The sequence below is a fragment of the Chlorocebus sabaeus genome, chromosome 12 (assembly GCF_047675955.1).
Source record: "Chlorocebus sabaeus isolate Y175 chromosome 12, mChlSab1.0.hap1, whole genome shotgun sequence".
In the NCBI taxonomy this organism is placed as follows: domain Eukaryota; kingdom Metazoa; phylum Chordata; class Mammalia; order Primates; family Cercopithecidae; genus Chlorocebus; species Chlorocebus sabaeus.
Window position 1 is genome coordinate 65,304,931 of NC_132915.1, and position 18,574 is coordinate 65,323,504.

General features: G+C 42.7%; 1 protein-coding gene across 5 annotated transcripts in view; it reads left to right on the forward strand.

Annotated features, from left to right (window-relative positions):
* MELK (maternal embryonic leucine zipper kinase) overlaps positions 1-18,574 on the forward strand; it is a 104,902-nt gene that overhangs the window by 13,232 nt on the left and 73,096 nt on the right. For 4 of the 5 annotated variants that reach the window (XM_007968721.3, XM_037998249.2, XM_007968722.3 and 1 more), the window contains exons 4-7: positions 2,463-2,579; positions 8,183-8,326; positions 10,538-10,606; positions 12,867-12,959. In XM_007968721.3, coding sequence (XP_007966912.3) covers positions 2,463-2,579; positions 8,183-8,326; positions 10,538-10,606; positions 12,867-12,959 — 423 coding nt within the window. The remainder of the gene's footprint in view (positions 1-2,462; positions 2,580-8,182; positions 8,327-10,537; positions 10,607-12,866; positions 12,960-18,574) is intronic. The other variant, XM_007968724.3, reaches the window with a different exon arrangement.

The window sequence follows — 18,574 nt, forward strand, 5'->3', positions numbered from 1 at the left end:
ATGTTAAATAACACAAAATGTGTTATAACACTGATGCTCAAAACTTATTCTAAAGCGTCAGTATGACATTCATGATTTCTAAACTTGTTTTTATATTTTCTGTTGTTATTATGCTTATTTTAGTTATTTCCTAGGATTTTAATGTATTTTGATTACTTCCATGGTTTTATTTATTTTTATATTTATTTATTTATTTATTTTGAGATGGAGACTGACTCTGTCCTCCAGGCTGGAGTGCAGTGGCGCGATCTCGGCTAACTGCAAGCTCTGCCTCCCAGGTTCATGCCATTCTCCTGCCTCAGCCTCCTGAGTATCTGGGACTACAAGCGCCTGCCACCATGCCCGGCTAATTTTTTTTTTGATTTTTAGGGGTTTCACCGTGGTCTCGATCATCTGACCTCGTGATCCGCCACCATGCCCGGCTAATTTTTTTTTGAATTTTTAGGGGTTTCGCCGTGGTCTCGATTGTCTGACCTCGTGATCCGCCCGCCACGGCCTCCCAAAGTGCTGATATTACAGGCGTGAGCCACCAGGCCTGGCCTTATTTATTTATTTATTTTTTGAGGCGGAGTCTCGCTCTGTCGCCCAGGCTGAAGTGCAGTGATATGGGTCTTGGCTCACTGCAAGCTCCACCTCCTGGGTTCCCGCCATTCTCCTGCCTTAGCCTCCGGAGTAGCTGGGAGTACAGGCGCCAGCCAATACGCTTGGCTAACTTTTTTGCATTTTTAATAGAGACGGGGTTTCACCGTGTTAGCCAGGATGGTCTCGATCTCCTGACCTCTTGATCTGCCCGCCTCGGCCTCCCAAAGTGCTGAGATTACAGGCATGAGCTACCGCGCCCAGCCGATTACTTCCCTGGTTTTAGTCATCAGGCTTCCTCCTCACGAAGAAAAAAGATGATCATACCAAGATAGTCAAAGTTACAGTTGATTCTTTGTCAAGACGTGACATCTAGTTGCATGGTCCTGGACAAGTGGATCCTGAGCCACTGGCCATTAGACGGAGTCCCTTTTTATTTTATTTTATTTGTTTTTCAAGACGGAGTCTTGCTCTATCACCCAGGCTGGAGTGCAGGGGTATGATCTTGGCTCACTGCAACCTCTGCCTCCTGGGTTCAAGCAATTCTGCTGCATCATTCTCCCCAGTAGCTGAGATTACAGACATGCGCCTCCATGCCTGGCTAATTTTGTATTTTTTTTTTTTTTTGAGATGGAGTCTCACTCTGTTGCCCAGGCTGGAGTGCAGTGGTGCGATCTCAGCTCACTGCAAGCTGCGCCTCCCGTGTTCATGCCATTCTCCTGCCTCAGCCTCTGGAGTAGCTGGGACTACAGGCACCCGCCACCACGCCCGGCTAATTTTTTGTGTTTTTAGTAGAGACGGGGTTTCACTGTGTTAGGCTGATCTCGATCTCCTGACCTCGTGATCTGCCCACTGTGGCCTCCCAAAGTGCTGGGATTACAGGCGAGAGCCACCGCGCCCCGCTTAATTTTGTATTTTTAGTAGAGACAGAGTTTCTCCATGTTGGTCAGGCTGGTCCTGAACTCCTGACCTCAGGTGATCCACCCATCTTGGCCTCCCAAAGTGCTGGGATTATAGGCGTGAGCCACTGCGCCTGGCCTAGAGTCCCCCCCGACTTTTTTTTTTTTTTTTGAGATGGAGTTTCACTCTTGTTGCCCAGGCTGGAGTGCAATGGCACGATCTCGGCTCACTGCAGCCTCTGCCTCCCAGGTTGAAGCAATTCTCCTGCCTCAGCCTCCTGAGTAGCTGGGATTACAGCCATGTGGCACCACGCCTGGCTAATTTTATATTTTTGGTAGAGATGGGGTTGGTCAGGCTGGTCTCAAACCCCCAACCTCAGGTGGTCTGCCCACCTCAGCCTCCCAGAGTGCTGGGATTATAGGCGTGAGCCGCCGTGCCCGGCCTTTTTATAATGAAGTTTTACTTTTTACTTGGTGATATCTCTAAGCTTCTGTCCTTTAAAGTTTTTTCAGCTTGGCTTATCTTCGTCTCCCCACCCAAGTTTTTATTTTGAAAGTTTCAAGACCTCAGAAAAGATAGGAGACTGAGACAGTGAATACCCATATACCTTTTACCTAAGTTCACCGGTTTTTTGCTCAGCATACTTCTTAAACGGTGTTGCTGAGTCTGAAAGTGGTAGCTTAGGCATGATAACTGAGTAGTGTTTCTGTCATTTTCCTTGTTTGGAATGCTAACCTAAGGAGTCTGAGATTGTTTCCTGGATGTTGTACTGTTGACCCACATTGAACCTGTCTTTCATAAAATCTCCAATGCCCATTTTATGTACATGCAAATAAATTTTGCTATATTTTTCTGTAGTGTTGAACAATTTTTGGGGGGCTTTTTGATAGCTTTTGCTACTTAGTATTAAAGCTGGTAGTATTGGAGCTTGGAATACCACTGGAGTAAGTTTATTGCTCATTCCATATGATGTTTTGTCACAGAATGATTTGCCCCGAATCAAAACGGAGATTGAGGCCTTGAAGAATCTGAGACATCAGCATATATGTCAACTCTACCATGTGCTAGAGACAGCCAACAAAATATTCATGGTTCTTGAGGTTAGTAGTATGTTCCAGATACCTAAAAACATTTGGTCACTTTATCAGTAGTAAAAGAGAAAAGTACATTTCACCTCAAAGATTAGAATAGATGTTAAGCGACTTACCTGTTTTGTTCCATTTGTAACAATTTAGATCAAGTAGATATATATAATAAATTGGAGATTCAGTGTAAATGTCATCTTTCTAATACACCCCTAATGGGGTCGTATGGTTTATTAGATAGAATATGTTAGAATTTTCTCCTAGAGGGAAGGACTCATTCTAGTTTTTTTTTTTTTTTTTTTTTTTTTTTTGAGACGGAGTCTTGCTCTGTCGCCCAGGCTGGAGTGCAGTGGTGCAATCTCGGCTCACTGCAAGCTCTACCTCCCGAGTTCACGCACTTCTCCTGCCTCAGCCTCCCGAGTAGCTGAGACTACAGTCACCCACCACCACGCTCGGCTAATTTTTTACATTTTTAGTAGAGACGGGGTTTCACCATATTAGCCAGGATGGTCTTGATCTCCTGACCTTACCTGCCTTGGCCTCCCAGAGTGCTGGGATTACAGGCGTGAGCCACCGCGCCCGGCCTCATTCTAATTTTATATGGTATATTAATTTCCTAGGACTGTTGGAACAAATTACTACAGACTTGGTGGCTTAAAGCAACAGAAAGAAACTCATTGTCTCACAGTTCTGGAGGTTTGAAGTCTGAAATTAAATGTGGGCAAGGCTGGTTCCTTCTGGAGGTTCTGAGGGGGAATCTGTTTACTGCCTGTTTGTTAGTTTTTGGTAGTTGCTGGCAGTCCTTGGCACTCCTTGGTTTATAGATGTACCACTCCCATCTTGGCCTCCGTCTTCAAATGGTGTTTTCCTCTCTATGTAGCTCTGTCTCTTTCCAAATGTCTCTCTTCTTAAAAGGACCCAAGGATTAGGCTTACGCTGATCCAGTGACAGTTCAACCCACAGCACTGGGTAGCTTCCAGTGTCTGTTATGTAAACCAAGCAATTTCAAGTTTTAACTTGCCCCCCTTTTTTTTTTTTTTTTGAGACGGAGTCTTGCTCTGTCGCCCAGGCTGGAGTGCAGTGGCCGGATCTCAGCTCACTGCAAGCTCCGCCTCCCGGGTTCATGCCATTCTCCTGCCTCAGCCTCCCGAGTAGCTGGGACTACAGGCGCCCGCCACCTCGCCCGGCTAGTTTTTTTGTAGTTTTATTAGAGACGGGGTTTCACTGTGTTAGCCAGGATGGTCTCGATCTTCTGACCTCGTGATCCGCCCGTCTCGGCCTCCCAAAGTGCTGGGATTACAGGCTTGAGCCACCGCGCCCGGCCTTAACTTGCCCTTTTTGTCTTGAAAGATATCTTTAGAACTTGTATTATTCAACTTGTTTAGTTTTTGTTAGTCTCAGCCAAATAATACGTAATTTGCACATGATTTTCACAGGTTAGTACTGTTTTAAAAGCATATTTAAAAAATCGTAATTTTGGCCAGGTCCTCTCATGCCTATAATCCCAGCACTTTGGGAGGCTGAAGTGGGAGGATCATTTGAAACCAGTGGTTTAAAACCAGCCTCAGTAACATAGCAAGTCCCTGTCTCTACGTCCAAAAAAAAAAAAAAAAAAAGCCGAGTGTGATGGCGTGTGGTGCGCATCTGTCATTCCAGCTCCTCAGGAGGCTGAGGCGGAGAATTGCTTGAGTCCAGGAGTTTGAGGCTGCAGTGAGCCATGATAATGGCACTGTACTCCAGCCTGGGTGACAGAGCAAAACCCTGTCTCTAAAAAATAAAAACAAAAAAATTACAACATTGAATGTTTTGGATCTAGAACTATTTTCTGCCGTTACTACACTGTAGATCTATCTACATGGTCCACAATGCTAGTTTTAAAACCTCTTTATATTTTTAGCTGATCACTTTGTTCAAATAAAATTCTTAGGGCCAGGCGCAGGGGCTCATGCCTGTAACTCCAGCTCTTTGGGAGGCCAAGGCTGGTGGATCACTTGAGGCCAGGAGTTCGAGACTATCCTGGGCAACATGGGAAAACTTCATTTCTACAAAAAATACAAAAACTTAGCCAGTTGTGGTGGTGCATGCTTGTAGTCCCAGCTACCTGGGAGGCTGAGGTAGGAGGATTGCTTGAGCCTGGGAGGCAGAGCTTGCAGTGAGCTGAGATTGTGCCACTGCACTCCAGCCTGGGTGGCAGAGCGAGACTCTGTCTGAAAAAAGAAAAAAAAATTGTTAAACAAAATCTCCCAAGCATCCATGAACCTAGGAGAAAATTTAAAGGTACAAGAGAGTGGCTAGGTGCAGTGTCTTGTGCCTGTAATCCCAGCATTTTGGGAGGCCAAGGTGGGAAGATCACTTGAGCTAAGGAGTTTGGGACCAGCTTGAGCAACATAGTGAGACCTTGTTTCTACTTTAAAAAAAAAAAAAAAAAAAAAAAAAGGCTGGATATAGTGGTGCACACCTGTAGTCCCAGCTACTTGGGAGGCTCAGGTGAGGAGTCTGGGAGATATAGGCTACAGTGAGCTATGACTGCACCACTGCAGTCCAGCCTTGGCAACAGAGTGAGACCCTGTCTCAAAAAAAAAAGGTACAAGGGAGTATATATTAAAAAACAAAATCCTCTATTTCCTCTACATCCCAGTCATCCAATATTCTTTAATTTTTAAATTATATTATTAATAGAAATGCAGGTCTTGGCCTGTTGCCCAAGCTGGTCTTGGACTCCTGGCCTTAAGCGATCTTCCCTCCTCAGCCTCCCAAAATGTTGGGATTACAGGCGTGAGCAACCATGCGCCACCCCAGTCATCACATTTCTTTTTCTTTTTTTTCTTTTTTTTTTTTTTTTTTGAGACGGAGTCTCACACTGTCTTGAAGGCTGGAGTGCAATGGCGTGACCTTGGCTAACTACAACCTCCGCCTCCTGGGTTCAAGTGATTTTCCTGCCCCAGCCTCCTGAGTAACTGGGATTCTAGGCATGTGCCACCACCTCCGGTTAATTTTTGTATTTTTTAGTAGAGACGGAGTTTCATCATGTTGGCCAGGCTGGTCTCAAACTACTGACCTCAGGCAATTTGCCCACTTCAGCCTCCCCGAGTGCTTGGGATTACAGGAGTGAACCACCGCTCCTGACCTTCACATTTTCTTTTCTCTGAGCCATTCATGTATTTTTCTTGTGTCTTTTATAGATACCTACATATATTTTATACGTATGTGTATTTTATATGTGTGTGTGTGTATGTGTGTGTGTAGCTTGTTGGTTTCTGTCACACAAATGGTCACAAATTATTACTTTGCACCTTGTTTTTTTCCCATGTAACAATTGATCTTAGAGACCATCTGAGCACATTCAGATATTTCAGACATTTTTATTTCTCTTTATTTTGTATTTCTTTATTTGGAAATATGAAGTAGGCTGTTTTCTTTTTGTAAAACTTATTGGATAACATTAAAAAAATTTCCTATTGAGGTGTAATTTAGATATAATAAAATGTGCACATTAGGTATGCAGTTTGACAAATGTATATACCCCTGTACCTCCCACCCCAAAGTGTAAAACATCTCTTATCACCTCAGAAAGTTTTGTCCAGCCCTTTTGAAGTTTTCCCTGTAACCATAGCCACCCTGCCCGTACCAGCAACTACTCATCTGATTTCTATCACTGCAGATTAGTTTAATCTGTTCTAGAATGTGATGTAAATGACTCATACAGTATTCTTTTGCTTATTCTTTTGTTAGGCTTCTTTTGCTCAGCATAATGCTTTTGCAAGCCACTATATCAATCTGTGGTCTTTTTTTTTTTTTTTTGAGACAGAGTCTCGCTCTGTGGCCCAGGCTGAAGTGCTGTGGCCGGATCTCAGCTCACTGCAAGCTCCGCCTCCCGGGTTTATGCCATTCTCCTGCCTCAACCTCCCGAGTAGCTGGGACTACAGGCGCCCGCCACCTCGCCCGGCTAATTATTTTTTAGTAGAGACGGGGTTTCACCAGGTTAGCCAGGATGGTCTCGATCTCCTGACCTCGTGATCCGCCCGTCTCGGCCTCCCAAAGTGCTGGGATTACAGGCTTGAGTCACCGCCCCCGGCCCAATCTGTGGTCTTTTATTAACTTAGTACTGGACATAGTTTCATAGCAGTTTGTAAAGAGCTTCCTTTTTTTTTTTTTTTTTTTAAATTACTGCCTAGAATTCCATTCCGTGTCATAGTTTATATAGTATCAGCATTTAGGTCTGAATGCTGGTGTTCCCCACAAATTCGTATGTTGAAACTTAACCCCCAGTGTTAAGACGTGGGGCCCTTTAAGGAGGTGATTAAGTCATGAAGGCAGAGGTCTTATGAATGGGATTAGTGCCCTTATACAAGAGTCTTTAGGGAGCCTGTTTGCTCCCTTCTACCGCATGAGGATACATAGCACATGCCAACTGTGAGCAACAGAACCTCACTAGACACTGGATCTACTGGCACCTTGATGTTAGACTTCCCAGCCTCCAGAACTGTGAGCGATACATTTATCTTGTTTATAAATTACTCAGTGTAAGGTATTTTGTTATAGCAGCCTAAATGGACTAAGACAGTTGTTTCTAGTCTTTTGCTTTTACAAACACTGCTGCTGTAGTAAATGATCTTTAAGGTACATTTTTTGTTAGTGGTGGTGTTTGTTTTTTGAGACGAAGTCTTACTGTGTCACCCAGGCTGGAGTGCAATGGTACAATCTTGGCTCACTGCAACCTCTGCCTCCCGGGTTCAAGAGATTCTCCTGCCTCAGTCTCCTGAGTAGCTGGGATTACAGGCACCCACCACCACGCCTGTCTAATTTTTTGTATTTTTAGTAGAGACGGGTTTTCACCATGTTAGCCAGGCTGATCTCGAACTCCTGACCTCAAGTGATCCACCCACCTTGGCTTCCCAAAGTGCTGGGATTGCAGGCGTGAGCCACCGCGCCTGACCAAAGTACTGTTTTTTGATATGAGTGAGTACATCTATAAGAGCAATAACTAAATGTGGAACTGTGATGTCAAGTCTATATGCATTTCTGATTTTAATTGATATTGCTAAAATGGAAACCCAGCTCACAGAAAAGTGGAACTGCCCTGGGAAAGGGATGGAAAGCCTTGAGCTTTGTGCTCTGGTACCTGTTCTGCAGCGTCTGAGATACCTCTGTAGACCTGGGCTCCTTCTGTTACAGATTGAAAACCACTGGTCTTTGGGATAGAGAAACAATAATTACTGCTGGGTTTTAAAATTTCAGGTAATTACACTAAATGAGAGTCCATTAAGATGAGAATGGGTTTTAATACTTTGCTATAAAAATATAAAACCCTGGGTGAGCTTTTTAAAATCACAGTGGTAGTTGGTTTTACTTCTACTTACTGGTAATAAAACTGTTCGAGGAAAGAGTTATTGTTCTCATTCCTGGAGTCATTATTGACTTGTTTGATCCTGAGAATGTACTTTTGAATATGCCTTACTCATCCTGAGAATGTACTTTTGAATATGCCTTACTCGGTTCTATTCCCTATAAAGTCAAATTAATAATATCTCTGAGTTAAGTGTACTTTTTTATTTTACATTTCTGTGAAGTGATTTTTGTACGTTGTAACAATATCTGTGATTCCATTGCTGTTGAAGTACTGCCCTGGAGGAGAGCTGTTTGACTACATAATTTCCCAGGATCGCCTGTCAGAAGAGGAGACCCGGGTTGTCTTCCGTCAGATAGTATCTGCTGTCGCTTATGTGCACAGCCAGGGCTATGCTCACAGGGACCTCAAGCCAGTAAGTGACTGCATCATAGTTAGATGCTCACCTGAGAGTTCAGCATCATTTACCTGTTATTTTTAGGTTTCCAAATGATCTGTTTAGGAATCTATCTTAGGTTTGCTATTTTTTGTTGTTGTTGCTCCAGTCATAACATCACATTTCTTTTTTCCTCTTACTTTTTTTTTTTTAGAGGTGGTGTCTCACTGTGTCGCCCAGGCTAGGCTAGAGTGCAGTGGTGTGATCTCAGCTCACTGCAACCTCCGCCTCCTGGATTCAAGCAGTTCTCCTGCCTCAGCCTTCTGAGTAATTGAGATTACAGGCATAGGCCACCATGCCCAACTAATTTTTGTATTTTTAGTAGAGATGGGGTTTCACCATGTTGGCCAGGCTGGTCTTCAACTCCTGACCTCAGGTGATCCACCTGCATTGGCCTTCCAAAGTGCTGGGATTGCAGGCGTGAACCACTATACCCAGCCTTTCTTCCTCTTACTTTTGACTTCTGGGAGGTGTTACTTTTATTTTTATTTTTTCTGTTGTTCAGACAAGAGTGCAGTGGTGCAATTTTGGTTCACTGCAGCGTTGACCTCCAGGGCGCAAGTGATCCACACACCTCAGCCTCTTAGGTATCTGGGAGTACAGGTGCACACAACCATGCCTGACTAATTTTTTAGTTATTTGTAGAGACAGGGTTTCACCATGTTGCCCAGGCTGGTCTCGAACTCCTGAGCTCAAGCTATCCTTTTGCCCTGGCCTCCCAAAGTGCTGAGATTACAAGTGTGAACCACTACTCCTGGCCTTGGTAGGCTTTTTGGATGCATTTATGAGCATTCTGTGTATCTGTCAATTGTGTGTGACTTTATAAATGTCTTTTTTTTTTTTTTTTTGAAACAAGATCTCACTCTGTCACTCAGGCTGGAGTGCAGTGGCATGATCAAGGGTCACTGTAGCCTCAACCTCCTGGGCTCAAGTGATTCTCCCACCTTAGCCTTCCAAGTAACTGGGACTACAGGCGTATGCCACCATGCCCAGCTAATTTTTTGTATCTTTATTTTATGTATGTATGCGTTTATTTATTTATTTTTATTTTTAATTTTTTGAGACTGAGTCTTGCTCTGTTACCCAGGCTGAAGTGCAGTGGCGCAATCTTGGCTCACTGCAACCTCTGCCTCCCAGGTTCAAGTGATCCTCCTGCCTTAGCCTCCTGAGTAGCTGGAATTACAGGTGCCTGCCACCACTCTCGGCTAATTTTTGTTTTTTAGTAGGCCCGGGGTTTTGCCATGTTGGCCAGGCTGGTCTCAAACTCCTGACTTCAAGTGATTCAAGTGATGTGCCTGCCTCAGCCTCCCAAAGTGCTGGGATTACAGGCATGAGCCAGGGCACCTGGCTGGAAACTCTTTTTCCGCCTGTTTATACTGAACTCGTTGATTTGAACTCACTCTTTTGGTTTAAATTTGCTTTTGGCAGAAATTGTGTTTGCTTGTAGTTGACCCTCAGAACACCAAGGAGAAAATAGGAGAAAATGGTTTATACTAGTGAGTCTTGTGGGGAAGTGATAGAGTGATCAATATTCCTCCTCTTTTCCCTCCTTTTTTTTTTTTTTTTTTTTTTTAAAAGACGGAGTCTCACTCTGTCACCCAGGCCGGAGTGCAGTGGTGGGATCTCTGCTCACTGCAAGCTCTGCCTCCCAGGTTCACGCTATTCTCCTGCCTCAGCCTCCCAAGTAGCTGGAATTACAGGCATGCACCACCATGCCTGGCTAATTTTGTACTTTTAGTAGAGACGGGGTTTCTCCATGTTGGTCAGGCTAGTCTCGAACTCCTGACCTCAGGTGATGTGCCCGCCTCAGCTTCCCAAAGTGCTGGGATTATAGGCGTGAGCCACCGTGCCTGACCCTTCTTTTCCCTTATATACTTCTTGTCATTTCATTAGTTTCTAGTCATTTTCAGTTTGTAGTATCCAGATTTTTTAACAGAAACAACCTTAGATCATTTTTACTCATTTTAATTAATTTATTTTTAAAAAATGAGACCAGGTCTTGCCGTGTTGCCCAGGCTGATCTTGAAAACCTGGGCTCAAATAATCCTCTCCTCTCTGCCTTCAGAGTGCTGGGGGATTACAGGCATGAGCTGCCACACTCGGCCTTAAATCATTTTTAGAAATGGCTAGAGGTGGGATTTGATATAAGGAAGTCAGTATACAGTTATCAAAATATCTTTATTTTCCCAGGAAAATTTGCTGTTTGATGAATATCATAAATTAAAGCTGATTGATTTTGGTCTCTGTGCAAAACCCAAGGTAAGTGCAGAAATAAGATGCATCTATGTTCTTTGTAAATGCATTTGTTTCTTAGTGTGTGATTTCGTCCTGACTTCCACTTAGTCTTTATTGAGCTTGGTTGCATCCATTGAGAAGAATGTTAAATTTCATCCATGGTATCAGTAGTTTTTGTAAGTTCTCTAGATGATCATAACATGCAATCAAGATTGAGAGTCACTGCCCTAATTCTAGGATTGGTCCTGCTGAAGACTCCATGAGTATGCTGTGAGAATTTGCAGTGCAGAGGTGACTTGAGGCTATTACAGCAAGAATGCTGACTTGACAATGTGCTTGCAGTTTGAGTATATTGCCACTAGATGATGCCTTTGTTTGTTTAGATAAAAGTTGAGAATTTAGTGCAAATCTATTATCCAAATGGTTCTATAGCTAACAGTTAGTTACATTTTGAGAAACAATCCCCTTTCCTTTTAAAAGAAGGAAAAATCCCATGTGCACTTCTAAATTTATAACTGTTATATATTTCCTTAATTTGCATTCCATGGTTACGTATTGGTGTTCTCCAGCATAACTTCTTTTTGAGGTGACTTTGAACTTTCTCGCTGTCCTGTCTGCAGCAGATCTCCTGTGTGGTTCCCTGTTGGAGGCTTCCTCTGGAGTTCTCTAATCATGGTACTCACAATCTCAAAAATGAGCTGTCTACACTCATTAAGAATGTTGAAATTGCAGACTTGTCTCAGGCTTTTGTAGTCCCATTACTGTTTCCTGTCCCGATCAGAATTAGCTAGGTGCAAAGGGAAGCAGATTTTACCCTTTTGGCAGAATGACTCTTTCTGATTCTTCTCTGATTCCCTTGGCTCTTCAGAAACTATCAGTGGAACCTTTTTTCTGGGAACCAAATGCTAGAAGGCAGGTTTTTTTTGATTGGCAGACATATAAAGATAAAACATACTTTGAACAGATAAACTGGTTTAAGTCGTTCTCCATGGGAGGCAGTGGAGAAGGCTTGTGACAGACCCTGTGTGCCTTCATTTATGGCTGCCACAGATTACCCACATAGACACATCTAAGGAAAGCGGAGTTGCCTGGGAGAGGATTGCCTCAGCCTTCTTCCGAGGAGCGCGCTCCTGGGCATGTTGTTTCAGTTGTAAATGACATCTCACAATTCACAAATCCTTTGCCAGCTGTAAGAACTCTATGCAGCTGTTGGACTGTAGCTTTGTTTTCATTATGTCTTGATATTCTGTGGGAGGGCAGAGGAGGATGAGCAGATTACTCATTTTAACAGATCTGGAAGCTAAGGGAGTGATTTTTCTTATAACTGCATCTAGAAAACAGACTTTGAAGGCACTGTTCTATGTAACATATTGCTTTTTTCCCTCTAAAAAAATAGAGCTCTTCTGTATTTGTAAAGATTTGATACTGGAGATAAGGTCCAGTAAATAAATTCCTCCCCCCGGGATACTTGGGGATGGAAAGACTTGGATGCTTGGATATATGCTAGGCTTATTTATGTATGTGGATATTTAGGGAAGTATGAACCTGATTTGACTGAGCTAAGGGAAAAGGATTTGTTCATGCCAGGTTGTAGTGGTGTTGAGAATCCAGAGAAGCAGAGACCACACATGCATGCACACATGTATACAGAGTATTGTGTTGGCTACAGAAATCCTTTATAATGTGGGGTAGTTTTTCATCTAACTTCTCTTTGCTTGTGCTCATAAAATGCACAGGTATAGAGTTTCAGTTTTACAAAATTAAAAGAGCTCTGGAGATTGGTTGCACAACAATGTGATTATATTTCAGTACTACTAAACTATACATTTAAAAAAGGTTAAGATGGTAAATTTTATGTTATATGTTGTGTGCCATAAAAATTGGCATACAATAAAAATGGCCGATAATTTTTATCAGCCAGGCACGGTGACTCATGCCTATAATCCCAGCACTTTGGGAGGCCGAGGCGGGTGGATCATCTGAGGTCTGGAGTTTGAGAGTAGCCTGGCCAACATGGCGAAACCCCATCTATACCAAAAATACAAAAATTAGTTGGGCATGGTGGCAAACTGTGTGCCTGTAATCCCAGCTACTCTGGAGGCTGAGGCAGGAGAATCACTTGAACCCAGGAGGCAGAAGTTGCAGTGAGCTGAGATTGCACCATTGCACTCCAGCCTGGGTGACAGAGTGAGATTCAGTCTCAAAAAAGAAAAGGGTGTTTATCAAGGTTTAATTCTCTTAAGAGCTGTAATTAATAAGTGTTTCATTTTTATCTTATTGACAGGGTAACAAGGATTACCATCTGCAGACATGCTGTGGGAGTCTGGCGTATGCAGCACCTGAATTAATACAAGGCAAATCATATCTTGGATCAGAGGTAATTATTCATTGATTAATTCATTATATAATCAACAGGCATTTATATTGGTGACCTGTAGTGAGTCAGGCACTGTGCATTGGGGGTATAATGATGAAGTAAGAAATAATCTTGTTAATCAAAGAGTTCAGTCTATTTGGTGAGTGAGATATATATACTTATAAATGAAATTAATAACTTGCAATAAATATAGTAACACATAATATACTTATGAAGCAGGGATATTTCTGGTGTCCTTGTTGTGGTTGCTTTTGAATTAAATAGTGCCATAGTTTGGACTGGTTAGTCTAGCTGGATAGAACAAAAGACCGAGGTTCCAGGCTCAGTTTCAGAGATGCTGGTTAGCACAGAGAAAACCTGTGCTTTGTCCATTCATAGCTGATTCTCCAAGGCCAGCAGCCCTGTGTAGGAGTCCAGGCTGAGAAGGACTGGGCTTTGCCTGACTTATATTTGCTGTATCTCAAATTATCAAATTAGCAGCTCCTCCCATTCTCTGGAGTACTAGTTTTGCTGATGTTAGTGTCATAAGATTAAAAAAAACACTGTAGTGAAAAGCTCAGGAACTGCTCGGTTAAACGGGTTTCTTATTTTAGGACATGTCCAAATCTTTTTTTGTTTTGTTTTGTTTTGTTTTTTCAAGATGGAGTCTCACTCTGTCACCCAGGCTGGAGTGCAGTGGCGCGATCTTGGCTCATTGCAACCTCCGCCTCCTGGGTTCAAACGATTCTCCTGCCTCAACCTCCCAAGTTGCTGGGATTACAGGCACCTGCCACCACGTTCGGCTAATTTTTGTATTTTTAGTAGAGACGGGTTTCACCATGTTGGTAAGGCTGGTCTCAAACTCCTGACCTCAAATGATTTACCCACCTCGGCCTCCCAATTATAGGCATGAACAATTGTGCCCGGCCTCCAAATATTTAATGTACTCTTGTGCAGTGTGATCCTTCAGGAAAGGAACATCACAGATAGCAGCTGGTCCTGATTTTATTTGCCTATGGGATCCACTTTTGATGGAGAGCATCTTTTGGAACTGGTGTAAGGAACTTTGGGAATACCAAGTTACTTCCTAACACGAGAAGATGGGAACTGTTTTTGGTGACTTTTTATTTTGATATAATCTCTAACTTACAGGATAGTGCAAAAATAGAATGGTATATCTTTTACTCAAATTCACAGTTTTTTACATTTTTCCTTATTTGCTTTATCATTCTCTATGTATATACATGCATTTGTTTTGAATCATTTGAGTTGGCTAGAAACATCATATCTCTTTATCACTCAATATTTCTTTATATATTTTTCCTGAAAGCAAAGACCTTTCCTTTTATAACCACACTTTAGTGTCAAAATTTAACATTGATACCATTTATTTAATTCATAATTCATATTCAAATGGTATTAGCTGTGCCAATAATGTCCTTTATAGTTTTATTGTCCCCCCAGTCTAGTATTTGGTGCAGGATACATTTAGTTATTGCATTTAGTTATTGTGTCTCTTTAGTCCCTTTTAATCTGGAAGACTTCCTTAGGCTTTATTTTTCTTGATCTCAACATTTTTGAGGAGGCCAGTTATTTATAGTAGAATGTACATTAATTTGAATTTATTTGATGTTTCCTTATGATTAGATTCAGGTTATGTATTTTTGGCAGAAATACCACAGAAATGATGTTGTAGCTTCTTAGTGCATTATAGGAAAGGGACCAAATGTTTTCTGAATGTTTATCATGGTCCTGGAATCATGCTGGATACTTTTTATTTTTAATTGTGGTAAAATACACATAACATAAAATTTACCATCTTAACTGTTTTTAAAATGGGTAGTTTAGTAGTACTGAAATATAATCACATTGTTGTGCAACCAATCTCCAGAGCTCTTTTAATTTTGCAAAACTGAAACGCTATACCTGTTAAACAATTCTTCATTTCTGCCTACCCTATTCCCCTACCCTTCTGCTTTCTGACTCTATGAATTTGACTAATCTAGGAACCTCATATAAATGGAATCATACAATATTTGTCTCTTTGTCACTGGCTTATTTCACTTAGCATAATGTCCTCAGGTTCATTCATGTAGCGTGTGTCACAATTCCTTTCTTTGTAAGGCTGAATAATATTCCATTATATGTATATACCACATTTTGTTTATTCATTCATCCACTGGTAGATACTTAGATTGCTTCTACCTTTTGGCTCTTGTGAATAATGTTGATAGGAATATGAGTGTACAAATATCTCTTTGAGATCCTGCTTTCAATTCTTTGGGTATATATTCAGAAGTGGAGTTGCTGGATCATATTGTAATTCTATTTTTAATATTTTATGGAATCTCCATACTGTTTTCCATAGTGAGTGCACCATCTTACATTTCTACCGACAGTGTACAAGAGTTTCATGTGGGCTGGGCGTGGTGGCTCATGCCTGTAATCCCAGCACTTTGGGAGACTGAGGTGGGTGGATCATGAGGTCAGGAGTTCGAGACCAGCCTGGTCAACATGGTGAATCCCTGTCTCTCTTAAAAATACAAAAATAAGCCAGGCATGGTGATGCGCACCTGTAATCCCAGCTGCTCGGGGGCTGAGGCAGAAGAATCGCTTGAACCTGGGAGGCAGAGGTTGCAGTGAGCAGAGATTGTATGACTGCACTCCAGCCTGGGTGACAGAGCAAGACTCTGTCTCAAAAAAAAAAAAAAAAAAAAGAGTTTCACATGCTAGATACCTTTAATAATTTTCACTTAAGCTCTACAGACTTTTGGCCGGGCGCGGTGGCTCAAGCCTGTAATCCCAGCACTTTGGGAGGCCGAGACGGGCGGATCACGAGGTCAGGAGATCGAGACCATCCTGGCGAACATGGTGAAACCCCGTCTCTACTAAAAATACAAAAAACTAGCCGGGCGAGGTGGCGGGCGCCTGTAGTCCCAGCTACTCCGGAGGCTGAGGCAGGAGAATGGCGTAAACCCGGGAGGCGGAGCTTGCAGTGAGCTGAGATCCGGCCACTGCACTCCAGCCTGGGCGACAGAGCCAGACTCTGTCTCAAAAAAAAAAAAAAAAAAAAAAAGCTCTACAGACTTTTTTTTTTTGAGACAGAGTTTCGCTCTTGTTGACCAGGCTGGAGTGAGATTTGAATGGAGTGAGGTACTGTTTCCACTACTCCATTTAGTTTCCCAGAAGGAGTGATAATCGTATGCCTGATCTCACAAGATTCTTAGAGGTGATGAAAATCTGCGGATTTGAGTGTATCTGGGTTTTTCCTATGTAATTTTAAATTGTTTTCTTGTCCATGTTTGTTCAACTTCCTATCCTTCTCAGAGTGTCTAAAGGATAGTGGACTGAGGAGTCATTTGAGGTACTTACTAAATGATGCAGAGCTCAGGGTAGTAACTCCCTCAGAGATTTTGGTTTCATTTTCTAAGATGGGGCTTTAAGAATCTTCATTTAAAATACTAATAAAATAGTTGATTCTGATGTTCACGGTCCTGATTGTGCTTTAAGGACATGTTCCATTGTAAATATCTCTAATTTCTTCAGTAATTTTTCATGGGAAATGGTTTCAGTTCTCTCTTCCTCCCAATTATTTTATTATCTCTTTTTTTTGAGACAGAGTCTCACTCTGTCTCCCAGGCTGGAGTGCAGTGGCATGACTATGGCTCACGGTAGCCATTACCTCCTAGACTCAAGCAGTCCTCCCACCTCAGCCTCCCAAGTAGCTAGGACTACAGGTGTGCACTACCACACCTGGCTAATGTTTTTTATTTCTTTGCAGAGATAGGGTCTTTCTGTGTTTCTGGGGCTGGTCTTGAACTCCTGGGCTCAAGTGATCCTCCCGCCTTGGCTTCCCAAAGTGCTGGGAGCCAGTTATTTTTCATGTCAACTGGTAGTTTTTGGATTTACTTGCATTTGCTTTAGTTTATGATTTTAGTTAATTTATTCTCATATTCAATTCAAAACAGTGAAGTAAAAGTGCTTTGAGTTAACTGAAAAATACTTTTTCTGCTTTCTTTTCTCTAATAAGTGTTGGTAGCACTATGAGGATGTTATTATAATTTTATTCCTCTTTAAGTTTAACCCTAGACATAATCTTTCTGTTGACTTTTTGTTTGTTTGTGTTTTTTTTGAGACGGAGTTTCGCTCTTGTTGCCCAGGCTGGAGTGCAATGGTGTGATCTCGGCTCACTGCAACCTCCGCCTCCCGGGTTCAAGCGATTCTCTTGCCTCAGCCTCCCGAGTTGCTGGAATTAACAGGCATGTACCACCCCTCCTGGCAAATTTTGTATTTTTATTAGAGATGGGAGTTTTTCCATGTTGGTCAGGCTGGTCTCAAATGCCCGACCTCAAGTGATCCACCCGCCTCGGCTTCCCAAGGTGTTGGAATTACGGGCATGAGCCACCGTGCCCAGCCTTATTTATTTATTTATTTATTTGAGACGAAGTCTCGCCCTTATCCCCCAGTCTGGAGTGCAATGGTGCGATCTCAGCTCACTGCAAAGTGCTGGGATTATAGGCGTGAGCCACCATGCCCGACTTTTTTTTTTTTTTTTGGAGACAGACTCTCACTCTGTTGCCCAGGCTGGAGTGCAGTGGCGTGATCTTGGCTCACTGCAATCTCCGCCTTTTGTGTTCAGTGATTCTCCTGCCTCAGCCTCCTGAGTAGCTGAAATTACAGACATGCACTACCACACCCGGCTAATTTTTTTTGTCTTTTTAGTAGAGACAGGGTTTCGCCATGTTGGCCTGGCTGGTCTTGAACTCCTACCTCAAGTGATCCGCCTACCTCGCCTCCCAAAGTGTCAGGATTACAGGCATGAGCCATCGTACCTGGCCCCTCTTGTGGTATTTGATGAGGCCACGTAGCTCACTGTTTCCTGTGCAACCTCTTTGGTTTGATTTTTTTTTGAGACGGAGTCTCGCTCTGTCGCCCAGGCTGGAGTGCCATGGTGTGATCTCAGCTCACTTCAACCTCTACCTCCCAGGTTCAAGCGATTCTCCTGCCTCAGCCTCCCGTGTAGCCGGTATTACAGGTGCCCACTACCACACCCGACCAAATTTTGTATTTTTAGTAGAGACAAGGTTTTACCATGTTGACCAGGCTGGCCTTGAACTCCTGACCTCAGGTGGGACGAGGCCCGTTTCGGCCTCCCAAAGTGCTGGGATTATAGGCGTGAGCCACTGCACCTGATCTGCTTTGAATTTAATACCATGAATGAGTGTCATGCCATCATGTCTCAATTTATAGATTAAATATTTGACATCTCTGAGGCATAAATGGTCAATTTCTGACCTCCTGCAACTTGGAAGAGTAATCAGGTGTTTGCTTCAAAGCAGATTGTTCACTTGAGACATCGTAGTAGAGTCCTAATAATCTGATATGATTTGGTAAACAGGACTAGGGGTTAGATTTGGCTTATCTAGTATAAGTACTACCCAGATACGTGATGCTGCTCAACTTATTTTAACTCTGTTTTCTTTGTTTCTTTTCTTTCTTTGTTTTCTTCCTTCCTTTCCTTCTTTCCTCTTTTTCTTTTTTTCCTCTTAAACTTTCCTAAGCCTAGGAGGCAAATGTTGTAGTGAGCTGAGATTGTGCCACTGCACTCCAGCCTAGGCAACAGAGTGAGACCCTCT